The following is a 19,365-nucleotide window of genomic DNA, read 5'->3' as shown; positions in this document are numbered from 1 at the left end:
AAACAATAGAGGCCATTAAAAAAAAAGAAGCAAAAAACAAACAAAAAACAAGGAAACAAAGCAGAGCAGACAAACACACAAATTAGGGAAATACAAAAAATACATTTAGTCTTCCCTGTTTTAGGGAAGGGTTGTCTTCATTTGGCCATGACTCAAACCAAACAAGCAAATAACAGATGTTGACAATCCAATACAATCTGAGTGAAACAAGAAATGCAAAACATACATAGGCATCTTCAAAATGTATTTTCTCCCCCCTCTCCCTCATCTTCAATAAACATCTTTTAACCTATCTATACTACTGAATATAAATTGTTAGACTATTAGCTATAATGATAAAGACTGCCAGACAAAAACACAAAATGGTTTATCTTTTTATTTGCGAATCCAGAGATTCTGTACTTGTTACTAAATTCCACACAGTGTGAAATCAATATAAATACATTTAAAAAGATAACACATTAGGTACTGTTTCTCATGAGTTGCTTGCAGTCGTATCAGTATGAGGAAGGAGAAGAGGAGGGCTCGAACCTCGATGAAATGAGTGTTTTTTTCAGACAAGCAAGAGAGAGATGCCGGAGATGGGGCCGGTAATTTCTCATTCCGGTGACACTAGAAACAAATAAAGGGTCAAAGTCTAGTGATGCTCCAATTGAGCAGCCCCCCCGACAGCATCAACAGGGTAACGATTATCAGCCTGTTTCTTTGTCTCCAATCCAAATTGTGTGATGGGCGACGTGCACACAATGATCTGTCAGTCGCCCATACAGCTTTCTCAACTACTGTAACTTCCGTTGGACAGCAAGCAATAAATGTGACGTTCTATCCACCATCATTCCAAGTGCTCAATTAAACATTCACAACTGTGAATTCAATGTATGTATCAATGTTGTTCTACTGAACTGCACTTTAAAGGTTTGCACATAAAAATAATAATTGAGGGTAAACAAACTAATGGTGGAACATACTGTATCTTAAACTGATATTGGACTGGCATAGGCTGATAAAAAACAATATAATGATAGGATTATCGGCTCAAAAAATCCAAAATGGGAGCATCGCTATTAAAATCCCACCTTTCCCCTCCTGTAGCAGGTCCTTAGATCTGGGAAAAGACAAGAACACAATATAATGATTCATATATAAATACATAGCAATGTTTTGTTTTTTGTTTTACATTACTTTATTCCCATAACATGCAGTGATTTAAGAGTGTTCCTTCAAGTACATTTTTCCATTTCAACTTTTAAAAGGTTGCAGATCTTTTTGATGACAAGAAAATGGCAATGTAATAGTTAAATTCTTCACTACTTAGATACTGTCATGACATTTCTTTCTATCGATAGTTTCTTTTTTTTGTCAGAATCACTTTTCAGACCTGCATATGAAATGTGCTTTCATGTGTACATCCAGGACGCAATAAGACATTTGTTTGGGAATGATGTACAAAAACGAATTTCACCCACTTTTTTTACCTTGTAAACCTGTGATGTGACAATAAACCTGATTCTGATTCTGTTCACAGGTATTGGGGGATTTCAAAGATGAAATTCATGCATAATTAAGGTGCATAGACATTTGTAGCAGACTAGTTCAAAAGCAGCATCTCCACACATTACTTAACTAATAAAGCATTAGGCTATGTTTCGTTAAAGCAGTGTCAATTAGAATTGGGCAATTGGATGAATAAATTGCGATCAGCGATTGATGAGTCCATCGTCAGTTGTTTTTATTGGCCAATTTTTGCCATTCTATTTAGCAAATGTAATGTCTCCCTCCTCGAGAATTCAACTCGGCAAATATAACCTAATGTAGAGCACAATACAAGTGTGTGCGAAATTCAAATCAATTTGAATGGTGTCAATGGTCACAAATTCCCCAATACAAATTACATTTATTTAAACCCCCCATCATTGCATTTTTCCCCTTTAAAGTAATATTAAAGCTTAAGTGTATTCAAGGATTTGCAGCACCTGTGCGAATCCATTTAAATCAGGGCACATGTAAGAAAAACTACAAACTAGGTGGCCGTTGACACAAAACTTACTGCGGAAACAATGACAGGTCAATGGTAGTACTTACGTCATCAATGTCCTCATCATCATCGCCAATGTCATCAAACTGGATCTCGTCATCGTCCCCAGGACCGAAGGTGTCTGTTTCGTTGATTTTGGCTGTGTGGGGCAGGAGTGGTGGAAAAAAGTTATGCAAAAGCAAACCAAACATAGCCATTATTAACTGGCACATTTTATCACATGAACATACTTAAATAATAATAATAAGATGTTAATTGAAGAAGCAGTGATTGTCATTGGTCCTGGCTATTGCTATGAAACAGTAAAGCGCGTATCCTTACAACCCACAATTATGAACTGTTTGGTACACAATTGTATTAACTGACAACAAATCCTGCAGTGCTTTGTTGCAGTACTGTTTGTTGCCTGAACTGTGGCACTGTCGCTAATGAATATGTTCCCTGTAACTCACCATGCTCTGGCAGCTCTCCGTAAGCTTTCAAACTGCGAGCCTCATCTGCATTGTATTTCAGGATGACGTCAGCTTTGTTGTCCTGTGGAAGAGTCCAATCGGTTAGTGGGTTGAAAGGAGAACACGTCTTAAAACAATGTTAAAGGATCCTTATGAGTCTGTAACTCAAAGAGTGTACAAATGTAACCAAATTGACACTTATGGGTCAATTTGGTTCCATTTGTACATGCTCACAGTTAAATAAGCACTGAGGATTTTACTGTGTAAATTTGGGTCCAAGAGATACATTTTTAAAAATGGTATCAAATGGGGATCTGTGGCCTAATCCAGTGGTTCTCAAGGTGGGGGGAGTTCCAGAGGGTCCCCAGCAAAATGTGTTAATACAGCATCACACTAATTTTAACCACTTACAATCCATTTATACATTGGCCATTCAAAAAATAGCAGATGTACAAGCTCACAGCGCGTCACTTTGTGCCGAGATGTGAGCTAGTACATCTGCTATTTTTGAAAATGTAAAAATAAATCTTGAAAGCATAAGAAAATGTTGAATAATTTTGAATTGTTTTAACACAAATCTTCTCGTCAGGGCGTCCACATACATTTGGGGGTCCTTGACACGAAAAAGTTTGAGAATCACTGGTCTAATCCATATCAAACTGGGGATTCTTGAAATCAGAAAAAAGGGTTGAGAATCGCTGATTCAACAGTGTTGGCACGAACACGCAGCATCAGTGCAGAGAAACAAGAAATGTTGTCTGGCTCACAATGCGTGCGAACAGGGAATTAAAGCTTGTTAGTTGTTACATACATTTTCAGTATGAAAACATAAGCCCTGTGATCTATGTGAATGACCAACACACCTGGTAATCTCTCAACCCGACCAGAATGATATCCGACGTGTTAATCCACACCTAGGAGAAACAAACAAAAACAAACAGTATAGTCAGTTAAATCACAAAGAGCCTGTGTGTGTCATACTGTACCTCAAGCTGAAAAAAAGAATGACACTAAAATGCACTTTATGACCCCTCTCTCACAGAGCCATTGAGCCCACGGTGCCACAGTGATGGCTGCTGACTGACCGCTGAGAAAGCGGCACGTCAGCAATATCAGGGGGTTTGGGGGGAGCTTCTCTGTGCGTTAGTGGAGAAAGATAGGATGGGCTGTGGGAAATTCCTACCTTTTTCCGGAGTTTTCCTCTGATGTGACAGAGCCTCTTGACTCCGTCAAAGCACATGGCCTCCAGCCGCCCGTTCCCCAACATTTTGATCACCTGAGCATATTCTGGGAGCCGGGAAAAATGTATTAGACCACATATAAATATATATATACACTTTTATAATTTACACATTCATGCGACACTTTTAGTCGCAACGGCTGCAGCGAAAGCTGAATTGGTTAAATAATCAACATTATAACTAATAGTATTTGAGTTCAAGGGTCAGAGCCAAAGTGCCCTGACACTTTGTGTCAAATATATTCCCATTTCCCTAGAATACTCAATTGAGAGCAACGTACTTGATTAGGGAAGAAAACAATTCAGGGAGCATGACATTAATTATGGAACTCTTATTTCGGTCTATTATTCAGCAAGACATACAAAGCTGGCCAATGCAATAAGTGGAATTAAGAGTGTGTGGATTCCAAATGTAGGTCTGCTGCATTTTTGTCTAATTTGTTTTTATTTCATCACTTCTAATTTCACTTATTTACCTGGTATCCTGTAAGAGTTCCCTCTCCTGATTGGATACAATTGGTATCCTGACCAATTAAAATGGATTTTCTTTTGACTAAAGAGCAGGTTAATATGCATTTAAACACATCCCGTTCACCCAGGTGTCTATCACCGTCATATTGTGTGGAATCCACTCACAGCGTATACAAGACTTGTATACAAGTAACAAGTCTTGACATTTTTCCAACATTTATGACTGGTGGTGGGGAATTTCTTCACTTTGTCATGGTTGACAAATAACACAACAAACCTTGTTCCGTTAGTGAATTGTGCACAACATGGCAGGCTGATGTCTCGGATAAAAGGCCAGGGGACTACAGGAGATTTAACCACTCACAAAATGTACATTGACGCTCACATTCAGTTTCCTATGGCCGACCTGAATCAGGAATCAGCTTGGCCAGCTTCCCAGCCACTAGCGCACCATTCTGACCAAGGCCAAAATGCCAGCAATCCATGGGCTTTGAAAAAGAAACCCCATCTGATAACCAATACGTACCCTGTCCATCCTCTTTGAACACCAGCTCTCTCTTCTCAGATTCATTCTCGTTCTTTCCACGTCGCCGATTCTTTCCTCCTTTTCCTATATGGACACAGATAAAGAAAGGTCTGAGGTTTGAGTAAAATATACACACACACACACACACAGCTTTTAAGAGCTGCTGCTACAATAGCCTTGGATCAAGACTATCATAGATGTATTTGATCTGAGTCTGACTTCAGACTCGATCAAATACATCTATGTTAGTCTTGATCCAAGGCTACTGCTACAAGGTTACATCTCTTTTGGAGTGGTTACCACTGTCAATGTGTAAACAATAGACCGCCATTAACGTTAATATATCAGTTAAAAGTTGTGCTGCTTTCATAGTGGCAAGGTCACGTTAGTCTAGCGCCACTGGGTTCACTTCAACGATAACCAGTGGTGGAAAGTAACTAAGTACATTTACTGAAGTACTGTACTTTTCATTTTAATTTTACGCCACTACATCTCAGAGTCAAATATCGTACTTTTTAGTCCACTACAAATATTAGTAAACTTTAGTTACTAGTTCCAGATATAAATGATTATATTATAAAACATCCATTAGCCCTATTTGATACATAGGCTATTTGAAAATAGCTGATCTACAGGCTCGTTGTGAGCTTGTAGATCTGCCATTTTCAAACATTTAAGTACATTTTGATGCCAATACTTCAGTACTTTAACTCAAGTAACATTTTGAACACAGGCCTTTCACTTGTAACAAAGTATTTATACATTGTGGTATTGTTACTTTTTACTTAAGAAAATGATCTGAGTAGGCTACTTCTTCCACCACTGCAGTTAACCCAGCAGGTGGCAACGGCCTGTCCAAATAAACTTATCTGGACTAAAACGAGGTGTCATCGTAGACTGGCCAGTTGGAAGCTAGTTAGTTGCTAATTTAACATTAACGTGTTGTAAGTGATGTTACAAAGGGATGACAGTCAGCCACGGGCCGGCCTGGGTGGGGTTGGTTGAGTTAGCTAACAGGCTAACTAGCGACCAGTGTTGCCATGTCCGCTTATTAAAAGGCTTCTTTTTCTGTAAAATTGCATGTTAATATTGGTGGTTGCGTTTTTGTTGGCTCGTTTCTAACGTGTAGTTGCTTATGAGGGCTTGTTTCCTAAAAAAAAGTTGTTTAAACCTGTGGTTCTCAAACATCTTGATGTCAAGAACCCCCCTATAAATATGTATTAATCCACAGACAGACGAGACCCCATCTGAAAATATTCTGTGGCAGGGATGTGTGTTAAAGTGTTTAAAAATGGTGTTCAAATCTTATTGTTTTTTTTTCCTCCAAGATTATTTTCTTTTCTTTTTTATATATATATATATATATATATATATATATATATATATATATATATATATATATATATATATATATATATATATATATATATATATATATATATCTCTCAAATAGCCGTAGACTAGTCGTTTCTCTTGGGCTTGTTTTCATAGACCTGGTTGCTTGTTTCTCTCCCAGAACCTGGCAACGCTGCTAGCTAACAGAATTACAATGGCTTGAATGCTAGTCCAGTTAGCATCCATTTAAACAATATTCAAGACTTCAACCATGACACAATAAACTGCGCCAACGGTCATTTTAAACACGTCTTAATACAACAAGTGTCGTCAAACGACAGCTATGGGCTGTTACTGTAACATTACAGTAACATTATCATCCTTACGTTGAGCTAAACATGTTAGCTAGGTTTGTGTCACGTTTTCAATGCGTGTGTGTGAGAGAGCGAGAGAGACCTAGACCTAGAGAGAGAGACTCCGCAAACGGAAACATAACGAAATGGCGAATAGGGACCTATAATATCTTACCTTTATTCTTGGGCATATTCTTGAGGCCTCTAGCTGGCTGTTTGCCGTGGTGTTAGAAGGAGAGTGTTGTCTAAATGTAGTGTAAAGTGTTTACAGTGGTCTACAGACGGAGGGAAATTACGGTGTTACGCGTGACGACGACGTTGAAGTGACCGATATACGATAGACCGCCGGTGTTGGTATGTGCGCATGCGCCCGCCAAAGCACCCAGTGTTGCCAGATTCTGCGAGAGAAATACGTAAGTAAGGAAGTACATCTTATTTATAAAGCACCTTTCGAAACAATGTTACAAGGTGCTGGCACATAAGGGCAATAGCACAACAAGAAGTAAAGCAAAACACTGACCTGCACAAGTGGGTCAGGTAAAAACTTAATTAGACAAAATGCCTAGGCTACGAAACAAATAAAATGTGTTTTAAACAAGTTCTTAAAACCGTCAACTGATTGAGCATTTTTTTTATTGCAAAGAGAGAGCGTTCCATTGTAGGAGCAAATTGTAGGTCTGCTATTAAAAAAAAAAGAAAAAAGGAAGAAATAATCTTGGGGGGAAAAAGAGGTAATTTTGGAATATATATTTTTTTAACCAGTTTTAACCAGTATTTGGCAAATAAGCAACTACACTTTAGAAACAAGCCCCAATAAAAACGCAACCTGCAACTACCAATATTTACAAGCAACTTTACAGAAAAACAAGCCCAAAGTCGCTTATAATAAGCGGACATGGCAACACTGCACATCGCTTCAAAAGGGTGTAGCTTTATTGAAACCTTTCAGATCAGAACAGACAGACTACAGACCGTGGTGGAAAAAGTACAGTAATGTAGAAATACTCTGTTACAAGTAAAAGTCTGGAATTCAACATGTACTTGAGTATTGAGTAAACGTACAAAAGTATTGGTATAGTAATGTACTTGAATTACCAAAACAAGTAGTAAGTACTAAGTATGCAGAATGTCCCATTTCACAGGTTTTCAAATGTTTTGAAAATAGCAGATCTACAAGGAAAGCTCATAAATGTGTTGCATCGCGAGTCGTGACGCATTGTGAGCTTGTAGATCGGTTATTTTCAAAATGTATAATGGGCTGAAGTGGTTATGTATGTTTTGTAATAATAATCAAAATCTACAAAGTAACTAGTAGTAACTAAAGTTTTCAAATAATTGTAGTGGAGGGAGTATTAAGTATAACATTTGCCTCTGAGATGTAGTGGAGTAGAAATATATGTACTGAAATGTGCAAATACTCCAGTTAAAGGTAGGGTAAGTGATTTACTTTGGTTAAAATAAGTGTTGAATAGCTCTATATTCTGCTAGTACTCATTGCTTGCTCAGTGTTTGTTCAGTAAAACGAGTCTCCCATGTCTCTCCAGCTCTTTATTAAACAGAAAATGCATTTTCAGTGCTCTCTCCTATTGGCTTAAATTTGTCACCTACGACTACCTGAAAATGTACTATATTTTGTTAACTAAAGAGCTGGAGAGACCCTGTGACCGAACAAACGCTATGTAGCAATGATTACTACCAGAATATAGTACTTTAACCTTTTTAACAAAAACAAACTATATACAAAAAAATATCACTTACCCTACCTTTAAGTAAAGATACCTCAAAATTGTACTGCACTTAAGTAAATGTACTTAGTTACTTAACACCACAGATAGATAGATAGATAGATAGATAGATAGATAGATAGATAGATAGATAGATAGATAGATAGATAGATAGATATCATCAACAAATACAAAGGAAATACAAAAGATTGAATATATAAGAATGTATCAGTGATCAGTCTATCAACAATGAAACGTTAACAGTTATCAACAACAGGCAAGTGTCATCATAGTGTACATCCCAGTAGTATACTGTACACTGAAGCTATACTACAACATTCTAGTAGTAGAATACAGCTCTGTGTTCAACATCATATTGCAGTGGTTCCCAAACCTTTCAGCTTGAGACCCAAAAGAGAAATTTGATGTCTCCCCGGCACCCAAACTATTGTTCGCAACGTTGTGAGCTTGTAGATCTGCCATTTTCACTACTTCTTAAGTTCTCTTTGATTTCTGTTTTTCTTTTTGAAAATCTTTTGAAATCGATAGGGCCTACTCTGTGTGGAGTTTGCATGTTCTCCCCGTGTCTCCCAGGGTAGTTAATACCCTCACAAAAACATGTAGTAATCCTGGTCACTATACTGCCTCCCCCATGAAAGCCGGGGCGCCTGATGGAGGGGAAGGGAACTGTTTGGAATAACGTGTTCCTTCCACGCGCTACGTCCTACCAGGGAAACTCCCCCCTGTCAGGTGACAAGAAGGTCAGTTGGCTCTCATGCACTGAAGGAAACATGAGCTCGGCCCTGGCCTCCCCAGGCTGTGGGGGACTGGTGTAGGGCTAGTGTAGCGCCCAGGATCACTTAGGAAATTGGCACCGGGTGAAAAAAATGGGTTACAAAAATCGCGGGATAAAAAGTGTATTAAAAAAAAAATCTTTTGAAATAATATATATTTTTAAATGTAGCAAACAAAAAAAACCTAATATTTACCCGTGAGTCGTGACCCATAAAACTCATCGGTTTGATGGGGCTGACACCCCATTGTTTGGGAAACAGTGCCATAGTGGGTCCCCGCAAAGCTTGACATAAAGATCAGAGACCTCGGGCTGCACCCAAGCATGTGCCACTGGCACTGGATACTAGACTTACTGCTGAACAGCCGCCAGATGGTGAGACTGGGCAACATCACATCTGACCCCCTGACCCTCAGCACAGACGGCCCTCAGGGATGTGTGCTGGGCCCTCTCCTTTACTCCCTGTACACTCATGACTGCACAGACACGCGCAGCTCCAATGTCATCAAGTAGATAGACAGATATCTCTATTAAACATATCTGCAACACACATATTAAAATACAAAGCACGTACCAGAAAAAAGGTTGTGGACCACTCACAAGGAGTTGTGAGACACTTAAAAAACTAAACATACATTATAGTACTGTAAAGAGACAGAAACAGAGAGACAGAGCTCAAAGTTCAGATAATTGTCTGTGAGTAATATATATGTTATTATAGGTGTGTTTGAAGTGAGATATCTCCAGATTAAACTAGTAAATTCAAACAAAAAAGAGAAGTACACTGAGAAGTACACTTATAATAATGACTCTTTATCAAATCTCACATTGCATATTTATTTAGTATCAGAGACAGTATCATAGCCAGGAAAGAAAAATCTGAAAAATTCAAAAGGCACATTTCAAAAACCATGACAAAACAAAAACAATGATGTTACAGAGCTGAAAAGTAATTAATGGTTCTTCAAGTGTTGATTTGAGGTCGACACATATAGGAAACAGTTCACATTTTGTGCCACTAGAGAGCAGCATGTGACTTCAAACCAAAGTAGCAATGAAACGTCAACAACGGAGTAACTCCTTAAAGTGCTTTCATTACAAAACATGTCCTTTATCAAGTAACTGTAGCTGCAGCTAATAGTTCTGAACATACAAACTGACATTTTGTAGGCCTAGGCCTACTTGATGAATGGAAATGGAGGCCAACATTCAGATAAAGAAATGATTCTGTAGGCCAGGGGTCTTCAACATTTATCAGGCCAAGGACCCCTTAGAGAGAGATGGAGCTGGGACCCCCACTACATATTGTATAAAAGTGTGTTGCAGATTCAACTTTTTTTTAATAGATTTCATAGATGGCACCATAGACTTGATGTTTTTTGTTTGTTTACACATGTATTTTATTAGTATGTTGGATCTGTGTTAACATGTATTTTCAGATATTTAACCACTTAAACCCTCAATACTTGGTCAACTTCACCTTTGGCTCTGTAGCCTTGGGCTGCTCTTTTTTCCCTCTACACTAAACCTCTTTGCCGAACATGGCAGAGCTACAAGATCACAGCGTGCCACCATGCGACGCATTGTGAGCTTATAGCTGCTATTTTTGGCAAACGTTCCACCAGAATAGGGATGCTAGGTAACTCTGAGGACCTCCTGTTAAAGACCCCTGCTGTAGGCTATAAAATCACATCAACACATTGCAGACAGATTGTAAAAGCATACTTACAATTAATTGTCTTATTGCACTACAATACCTGGCTCCATCAGTAAAGGAGGGTGAAGAGACTTTAAGAATAAGATAAGATTTTGCATATCAACATATGGCATTGAGTGTTCTATAAAATGATCTTAGTTTTCTGGCAAACAGTATTTTATTGAGGTCAAGGGGCTAGTCAAGACCATGTCAATACCTATAAAGACCAGAACAGTAAAACAACCATGAAAAATAAACAGCCTTATTAATCCAAAATAGTTTAGATTGTCAAAAAAACTAAAATATAACCACAATTCCATAATCCTTTAAAATTATTTCATCAAACATTATTATATGTCAATTATCATTATATCTGCAATTATTCAATTATAAAGCCAAATAATTATTAATCAGAGAATGTCATAATATCCTACAATTGTGAAATATACAGTGCAACCCCTGTATCTCCATATTTCCATTATGTTTTTTCCCCCCATAAATTAATGTCCTAACCTGGATCCTCGTACGACAATTTCGCACAAAAGTAGCGAAAGTAAAGCTCGCTTAAATGTGTCTGTGGGTTTCAAAAATATGGAACCAATGAAATTATTAAAAGTATTAAGAAGAGCTTGTGACTAAATAAAATCTACATTGGAACACAAGTTATTTTATTTTCCATTTCCTGGAAAAGTAACAGTTTTGGAATTACAAGGTTTCCACCACTTGACAGCAACTCTATATATATTGTAACGTTTGCCGGCAGACCGGCAGGTAACTCCAAGAGAGCTAGCTCACTTGGAGCAGCAAGTTTCAGCCGAGTCTTTTGCGGGGTCACTACACTACCCTCCCCTTTCTGAAACGCGCCCTCGCACTTCACGCTTCACTCTCGAGTCCCTAACGTCCCTCACGCAAGGGCACTCTCCACCGGTCCTCATTCCACTTCTGACACCAATGTAACGTTTGCACGCACCAAGCTGGAAATCGAACCCCAGTCTCCAGCTCGGCAGACCGGCAGGTAACAAGCAACGCCAAGAGAGCTACCTCACTTGGAGGAGCAAGTTACGGCTGGGTCTTTTGCGGGGTCACTACGCGTAAATATATATCAGAGTTAGAAGGTCAAGATGGTGTCCTGACTCCTGCTACAGAGAACCAGATTAAAATGAGTTCCCAACAGGTAAGCAGATCAGATGTCAGCAGTGGCCTTGCTGGGGGGGGGGGGGGGGGGGGGGGGGGGCGTAGTGAGACCGTCCAGGGTGAACCAGCCCTGCATGTCAACTCTATAGATAGAGAGGTGGGCCTTTGTTGTCATGTTCAAAGAGACCGCAAGAGGCCACAGACAAAGAACAATGATGATTAAGAGCTATCGTCTTACAGAGAGAGACTGCAGGCCCTTGGCTAGATCAAAACTAACCAACCCAATGATGTGACAGTGATTTACAGCTGCCTGCGTGACACACCGACCTCCTAGACCGGTGGTTCTCAAAGTGGGGTCCGGGGACTCCCCAGGGGTCCTTGAGGGGGGTTCCAGGGGGTCCCCAAGTGAGGAACAGCTGAACCACTTTAAACCATTTTTTATACTTTGGTGCATTGTGAGCTTGTAGATTGGCTATTTTCGAAATCATTTGAAAAATATTAGAATATTTTTTTGACATTTTGGATCATTTTGAACACTTATAAGACATATCTTTTATGAGGGTCCCTGGCACAAAATATTTTCAGATGGCCAAATACATTGATATGTATTTGGAGGTCCTTGACATGAAAACGTTTGAGAACCACTGTCCTAGACAACTTATAGACTTTAAGAATAAAACAGACAGTTCATAGATCAATAAGAACAAAATGGACAATGAAAATCGTAACACTAAAGAAATGAATTTACGTGTCACTGCAGTTTCTATTCAATTTCACATAAGCCATGTATCACCATGATATATATTGTCCCTGTGAAGCAGAATATGTAACGTAATGTAATGTAATGTAACCATATTTATTTTTAAATGATGTGTCTGCAAAACTAGAGAAAGTAGCCGATCTACAAGATCTAAATAACTGCATTGGAACCATTGGAACCATTTCTTGAAAAGTTATTTTGGACATAGTGTACAAGGTTTCAGCCCGACAGCCACAATATATAGAAACAGTTTCAGTACAAGAGGAGCTTGATGAATCAGTACAGTTAGTGGTGCGTTGACAGATAAGACGGTGTGCAATGCCTCGCTGTTCCCTCCACCCCCACACATTCATCTGAGTGTCCGCTGAAACTGAAGACTGATGTATACTCCATCGTAAGATGGTTCCACTGGCAAAAAATAGCAGATTCACAACTCATCGCACAAGCAAATGGTTGCCAATAGCAGCACATAGATACTGGATGTTGTATTAAATTCAAATATATTTCACAATTAAGTAAAAAAGGAAAAAGGCTAAAAGGACATTTAAAAATAAATATTCTGAACCTTGAAAAATATTTGTACAAATACATTCGATATATGTTGCCCGCTCAAGAACATTGGATATATGTGTTGGCCAGTCAAAAAAACTAATATATTTCTTCTTTCCTTTATGGCAGACGTTCTCAAAGTGGGGTCCGTGGGCCCCCTGGGGTCCTTGATGGGGTTCCAGGGGGTCCCCTGCTAACTTAGTTAATATAGCAACCAAATCTGTTTGATCACTGCTTTATGAGCATTGTGAAAAAGTTTGTGAACCACGTGCTTTATGGAACATGGCGGTGTCAAGTTACAGAACTATTTTGAGCGCCACTGTACATGTAAAGCCTGTATTCCTCCCTAAGCTCTGTGAGGCCCTGAAATAGAGTGACAAGCCACCTCCATAAATACTGAGCCCTGCAGGGGACGGTAATTGCTTTGTGAGCCAACGAGAGCTTTCGGGAACCCATTGCAGTGTCCTTCACTTGTGTGAGGGAAGAATTCCATTCAACCGCTAGAAGAGTCATGCAGCACCTTGCTCACCTTGGATCATGGTCGTTCAACATGGCCTGATGATCTCTCCTTCCCAATGGTCCAACCCCAAGGGCCCAGCAACTGCACATGTCTGCTTTGACCCCAGCAACAAAAAAAGGAGTAGACTGAACAGTGTGTGTTCTTGTTTTGTTTGTGTGTGCAGGGTTTCCTGCAGGAAAGAACTTAGTCCAGGTGCTACTGGAAATATCTCAATGGCTATGGGTTTATAGTTTATATTTTAAGAGTAGCAACATTGAAAACTAAACATTCTTTAAAAAAAAAACAGCATATTACACTGCCATAGTGATATATTTTTCTGATGTTTAGTCTCAGTGCCGACCAATTCACCAAAGTGTCTTAGTGATGTGCCTAGACCGAATTGGTCACCTGTGCGTGCGTGCGTGCGTGCAGGGCTCATATATTTGTAGGACAGGTCATGGCCTGCCTTTGTTTATAGACGGAAGGGGGCTGGTGGTGGGGTAAGACAGGTGCTGGCTGCTTTGTTTTAGACTTTCTCAAGGTTGGTGATTTGGTCATCAAGGACAGTTTGGTTAAGTTTCGTGTTGCCTGCCATTCCGCACTTGTTTTGTTTGGCTTCTGTTATTATGATAGCGTGCCGCCCTGTCAGACACTCTTGACATGCAACGCTATACATCACAGTATGCCCAAAGCCTCATGACCACGACAATGAGTATAGTGATCCCACTGCTGTTTTCAGCTCTACTTGACAGTGCTGTGTGCGTATAGCGGAATGAGCTGGACAACGCAACACAACTCTCCACCATATGAGCCTCTGGGTGTCTTTCTCTCTCCTCCGTTCTCATAAGCCCCAAATCCACCGTGAAATCCATCCTCTCAGTCAAACCCACTCAGACCTCTTGTCCGGTCCGTCATCGCCGGCCTGTAGTTCTACTCCGCTGGTCAGCTCCACCAGCGTGTACTGTCCCACCTTCCTCGTGCACACGGCCGTGGCCATCGAGACGTCAACGCCCCGCCCCAGCGAGGCGGCGGCGGGCGGCAACGGCGCCATGTCCCCCCGTCTGGGAGGGGGCGGCGGCTTGTGCCGACCCCGCTTGCTGACGCGGATGGCTCTGGGGGTCCCCAGGGGGTCCGGGGAAAAGAGAGCCACCTCGCTGCCGTGGTGCGCGTCCGGAGCCTCCTCCTGGGCGGCGGCGTAGACGTTGTTCCCGTTGGTGTTAGAACCCGGAGCTCCGGGCGGAGGAGAGCCCGGGGTGCCAGGGAGAGAGGACTGCTCCTCCAGGCCTCCTGTTGACTCCTTACCGACCCCCTTTCTCCTGAAGCTCCCCGCGTGACTCGCCTCCCCCTCCGGCTCCTGAGAGTGGTGTTGTCACACAAATAATTAAATTGTGTTTTTGGCACTGATAATTGGAACATATAAATACAATTTACATTACTGTTTGCCTTTCAGGCTTCGTGAACAAAAGTTGCACAGGGCAGATACGACAAAATAGCTTACATTTACAAAGAAATGACTGACAATGACCAGTACTAATAATCAAAACAAATAGTATACTATGGACAAAATATGCCATATTTAATCATTTTATCCGTAAAAAAAAATGGTTATTGTATTATTGTCTATTTCCACTATTTTTGTAAATGTTTTAACATGTTTCAACATGGAAACCACTATGCCAGGTGACAAATGACAAAATAATTGCGATAATCTCAAATAATTGCGATCAGTCGATTATTATGTCAGGTGGAAACCTCATATGTCCAAAACAGTTACTTTTCACAAAAAGCAAACAAATGGAGATCAGTGGTTTCTGCCCGACAGCAACGATGTAATCATTGTGACGGAGCCTATACCTGAGAGGCCAGCGGGGCGCTGGCATCTATCCTCTGGCTGGTGTAGTAGCGCTCCTCCTCAAACACCTTCTGCACCAGCAGCTTCCTCTTGCTCCTCTGCCGGACGGAGCGCTTGATGGCACAGATGAGGTCCAGCGCGTTGAGCAGGAGGCACATCGCTCCGGCGCCCAGCATGAAGTTGAGCATCACCGTCTTCTCGGTGGGCCGGGAGATGTAGCAGTCCACCTGGGTGGTGCAGGGCGGCTGCTGGCACAGGAACCTGGTGGGGATGTAGAAGCCAAACAGGTAGTAGTGGGCGGCACCGAAGCCGGCCTCCAGCAGGATCCTGAGGAGGAGGTGGAGGATGTACGCTCCTGTGAAGTGCTGCGTCGTCCACCGCCGCTTCTGCAAAGACACCAGGGTTGTTAGAGTCAACTAAAACTAAGTAACAAAAAAACAAGACTGACATTTACTTGTCATATACAGGGTGGCTACCAATATAAAGAAAATGAGTGCATCTGTGTCTTCATAAAAGTTCATAACATCCTCCAGCCATGATGTACAAGTACACCCCCTGAGAAAGGTGTCACAAGTGACTAAGGGCACGCACATCCTGTCCTGTTAGGCTGGGTGCTGGATCAAAACTATAACATAAATATTGCCCCCCTCGTGGGTATTTTTATTGGTTTGGTAACGATTCGAGCTGGGAGGCTCGAAACTTCACCAATTTTGCAGATTTTATTGTTGTTTCAAGTACACCCACTGGACATGTTGCTAGTATGTCACATGATGTACAAATACACCCCCTGGGCATAATGCTAGTATGTCGTGTCGACCCTTGATGCTGAATGCCAAGCAGGGAGGCATTGGGTCCCATTTATATGACCAAAAAAAAAAAAAAAAAAGAAAAATGCTAAACGATAATAACCTTCAAAGACACGTCCTTCATTTCTGGGTCGGCGTCCAGCTCGGTGCTGAGGCCCGACGACACCTTGTGCACCACGTAGATGATGAAGACGAAGTAAGGGAGACATAGGACCAGCAGCTGCACCAGCCAGAAGCGGAACAGGGAGACGGGGCTGAACAGATCGTAGCAGACGTTGGCACAGCCGGGCTGGATGGTGTTGCAGACGAAGCGCTCCTGCTCGTCCTGGTACAGAGGGTAGCCGGCCAGCAGGAGCACCAGGATGCGCAGGAGAACCATCACCATCAGCCACACTTTGCCTGAAACACAGTCAAATACGGAGTGTTCATTTGGTGATGGATATCATCGCTGTCGGACGGAAACCTTGTATGTCCAAAACTGTTACTTTTCAGGATATGTGAAAACAATAAATAACCTGCTTTCCAATGCATCCAATGTAGTTATTATTTAGTCGCAAACTCTTGTTAATACTTTTCATTGGTTAAATAATGTATACAACCCACTTAAAAGGTAGGGTACGGGATTTTCATTGGTTAAAATAAGTATTAAATAGCTCTATATTCTGATTAGAACAGGAGTAACAGGAGCCTCCATGTCCCTCTAGCTCTTTATTAAACAGAAAATGCATGTTCAGGTCGGGATAGCAATTTGATCCAATCAGGAGAGAGGAGAAACGCATAGGATACTGATTAAACAAGTGAAATTGGAAGTGATGACAGACAAAATTGGAACTGGAACACTATAATAATGAAGCTGATAAATGGGTACTCTCTCCTGATTGGCTGGAATCTTGTCACCTACCTGAACATGTATTTTCTGTTTATTAAAGTGTCGGAGAGACAGGAAGACTGTGACTGAACAAACACTCTATAGCAATGATTACTATCAGAATATAGTGCTTTAACCTTTTAACCAAAAAATATCACTTACCCTACCTTGCCACTTTCACTCGGAAATATACTAAAAAAAAGAACCAAGCTCACAATGCAACGCATTGAGCTTGCAGATCTGCTATTTTCTCTACGGTCTTAACTCTTTTATCTCTCCAGTGCTCTATAATAAAGCAGACAGCTTTAAACATAATAATTATACACTAACGTCAATGGTTTAGTTAAGTCCCTCATTACTTGGGACATTCAATCATTTGAGCCACACACTCAATTCAATGTTAGCAGTCTTTCTGACAGGAAAATTACTGAATGATTGAAACGATTAGTACTACTGCTACTGCTACTGCTACTACTACTACTACTACTATTACTAATAATAATAATAATAATGGATTTGATTTATAATGCACTTTACATTTGTGAAAATCTCAGTGATACAATCAGCAATTTCATCATCACACCATTAAAAAACAAGAAACTGAAACAAAACATTTCAAACATGAGGGCATAAAGCCTAGAGGTAGAACCAGTGTAGCTTAAAAAAATGCTTTGTTAAAAAGCAAGGTAAATACATCAAATGCATAGAGACAGTATAGTGCCTCAGGATCAAAGGTAAACCAAAAACCTAGCATCAGTCTAAACAGTATAATATCCAAAAACTCTGTACATTGAAAATATACAAACTATAGGATTCCAGGTCGACAAATGAACATTTAAACCATTGCATGAGACTGCATGGTCGTCAAGGCTAGGTCAAGTGCTACGGGCTTGAGACTACAGCAATCAGGAAACACTTGTCTGTCGTTATTATCTTGTTATTTAGTCATGATCCGCTCTCAGACAACAAAGCCATTTTACTGCTGGCAGGTGTAAATTGTGGCTGTCGGCCAGAAACCTTTTATCTCCATAAATACAAATGTGTATGTTATTTTGTAAATGAATTCAGAGACACACAAAAGTAGCTAAAATAGCCGATCTACAAGCTCACAATGCGTTGCATGGTGAGCTTGTAGATCTGTTATTTTAGATTTGTGTGTGTGTGTGTGTGTGTCTAAAATTAAAGTGGTTAAGTGGGTCTGTGGGTTTTATAAATATTGAAACAATGAAAAGTATTAACACAAGCGTGTGACTAAATTATAACTAGATTGGATCCATTGGAACACAGGCTCTTTTTTCCATTTCCTGAAAAGTAACAGTTTTGGACATACAAGGTTTCCACCCAACAGCAAATGTCTAAATGTAATAAAACCCACTTCATCATTGTTCTTATGACTTTGCACTGAAACCTATTTAATCCAAACAATATTACATTTTAAGTAGACTAGGTTACTTTCTCATTTCACATTCTCATTACTGGACTACTTTTCTCATTTCCGGTTCTTACAATCACTCTCATCTGGGCACCGTTTTCATCTCAAGAGGTCAACTCACCCACTAAAGTGATGCTGTGATTGACGGAGAGGCAGATGATCTCAGAGGCGCTTCTCCCCCCCATGTCTCCTGTAGAGGGGCTTCTCAACCCTGATGTCCTCCACCTCCTTCAGACAGTAGGCTACCTGCAGTGCCCTCTCCCCTTCTTGCTGGGGTGGGGGGGAGACACACACAACGGTTTCTGTCCACACACTGACCACCATACGTTTCTGATACAATTCCTGTATGCTGCCAGGAGGGCTGTCAGCCAGGGGCCATTCAACTCAATCCATCCTGCTCCATTTCAGAGCTGCAGGGTTTTAAAAACAAGTCCAAAGTCAATCTTTGTGAGTCCTGTGTCTTAGCTCTGCCTCTGCCCTCCGTCGTGGCGACAACTGTTCTGCACTCAGACAACAGAAGATGGGAGATGGGACTGAGGCCCATTGTGAGAGGCTATTCTATTCTTAACACGCTTCCAAAAGCACGTCGGCATCCTGGCATTGCGGAGATATTTTGGTTGCCTGGTTGTCCTTACAGGAGAAGAACAAGCCTCCTGGATTACTCAGTCCAAATTGCCCGTATTAAGTTCTCAACCACAATGGCAAGCATGTATACGACCTCCTGTCTGTACCCTATATCGTTGATGTATATTCTTAATATTGCGGAGTGCTTTGATCTGCATCAAACCCTTGAAGGATGCTCTAAAAATAAGCTAGCCAAGCCCTGGAAATCAGTGGCGG

General features: G+C 40.8%; 2 protein-coding genes across 3 annotated transcripts; both read right to left on the bottom strand.

Annotated features, from left to right (window-relative positions):
• Positions 1-362: 362 nt before the first annotated feature.
• Positions 363-6,752, bottom strand: eif1axb (eukaryotic translation initiation factor 1A X-linked b). Of its 2 annotated transcripts, XM_084048635.1 has the most exons (8): positions 6,588-6,752; positions 4,725-4,808; positions 3,671-3,774; positions 3,351-3,401; positions 2,488-2,569; positions 2,083-2,174; positions 1,077-1,105; positions 363-612 (listed from the first exon to the last, which is right to left on the bottom strand). In XM_084048635.1, exons 1-7 carry the CDS (start codon positions 6,601-6,603, stop codon positions 1,100-1,102), a joined length of 435 nt encoding a protein of 144 aa, XP_083904761.1. In that variant the 5' UTR covers positions 6,604-6,752; the 3' UTR covers positions 363-612; positions 1,077-1,099. The 2 variants fall into 2 exon arrangements, with proteins under 2 accessions (XP_083904761.1, XP_083904760.1); XM_084048634.1 differs by having other exon boundaries at positions 363-1,105; positions 6,588-6,751.
• Positions 6,753-14,447: 7,695 nt separating this feature from the next.
• Positions 14,448-18,710, bottom strand: gjd4 (gap junction protein delta 4; the record flags this gene model as incomplete). The annotated part of the gene is made up of 4 exons (XM_084048146.1): positions 14,448-14,921; positions 15,422-15,835; positions 16,329-16,624; positions 18,647-18,710. The coding sequence occupies 4 exons, from the start codon at positions 18,708-18,710 to the stop codon at positions 14,448-14,450; spliced, it is 1,248 nt and encodes a 415-aa protein (XP_083904272.1).
• Between the last annotated feature and the right edge of the window lie 655 nt (positions 18,711-19,365).

Source organism: Gymnoscopelus microlampas (genome assembly GCF_963454915.1).
Source record: "Gymnoscopelus microlampas genome assembly, chromosome: 22".
NCBI lineage: Eukaryota > Metazoa > Chordata > Actinopteri > Myctophiformes > Myctophidae > Gymnoscopelus > Gymnoscopelus microlampas.
Note: the sequence above shows the minus strand (reverse complement) of the source record. Positions and strands in the feature narration are given on the sequence as shown.

Excerpts from the sequence above, each read along its gene's own strand:
- eif1axb (XM_084048635.1), bottom strand. Across the intron at positions 3,402-3,670 it reads GAGGAAAACTCCGGAAAAAG|GTGTGGATTAACACGTCGGA; the intron begins GTAGGAATTTCC and ends TGTTTCTCCTAG. Across the intron at positions 2,570-3,350 it reads TCGGGTTGAGAGATTACCAG|GACAACAAAGCTGACGTCAT; the intron begins GTGTGTTGGTCA and ends ACTCTTCCACAG.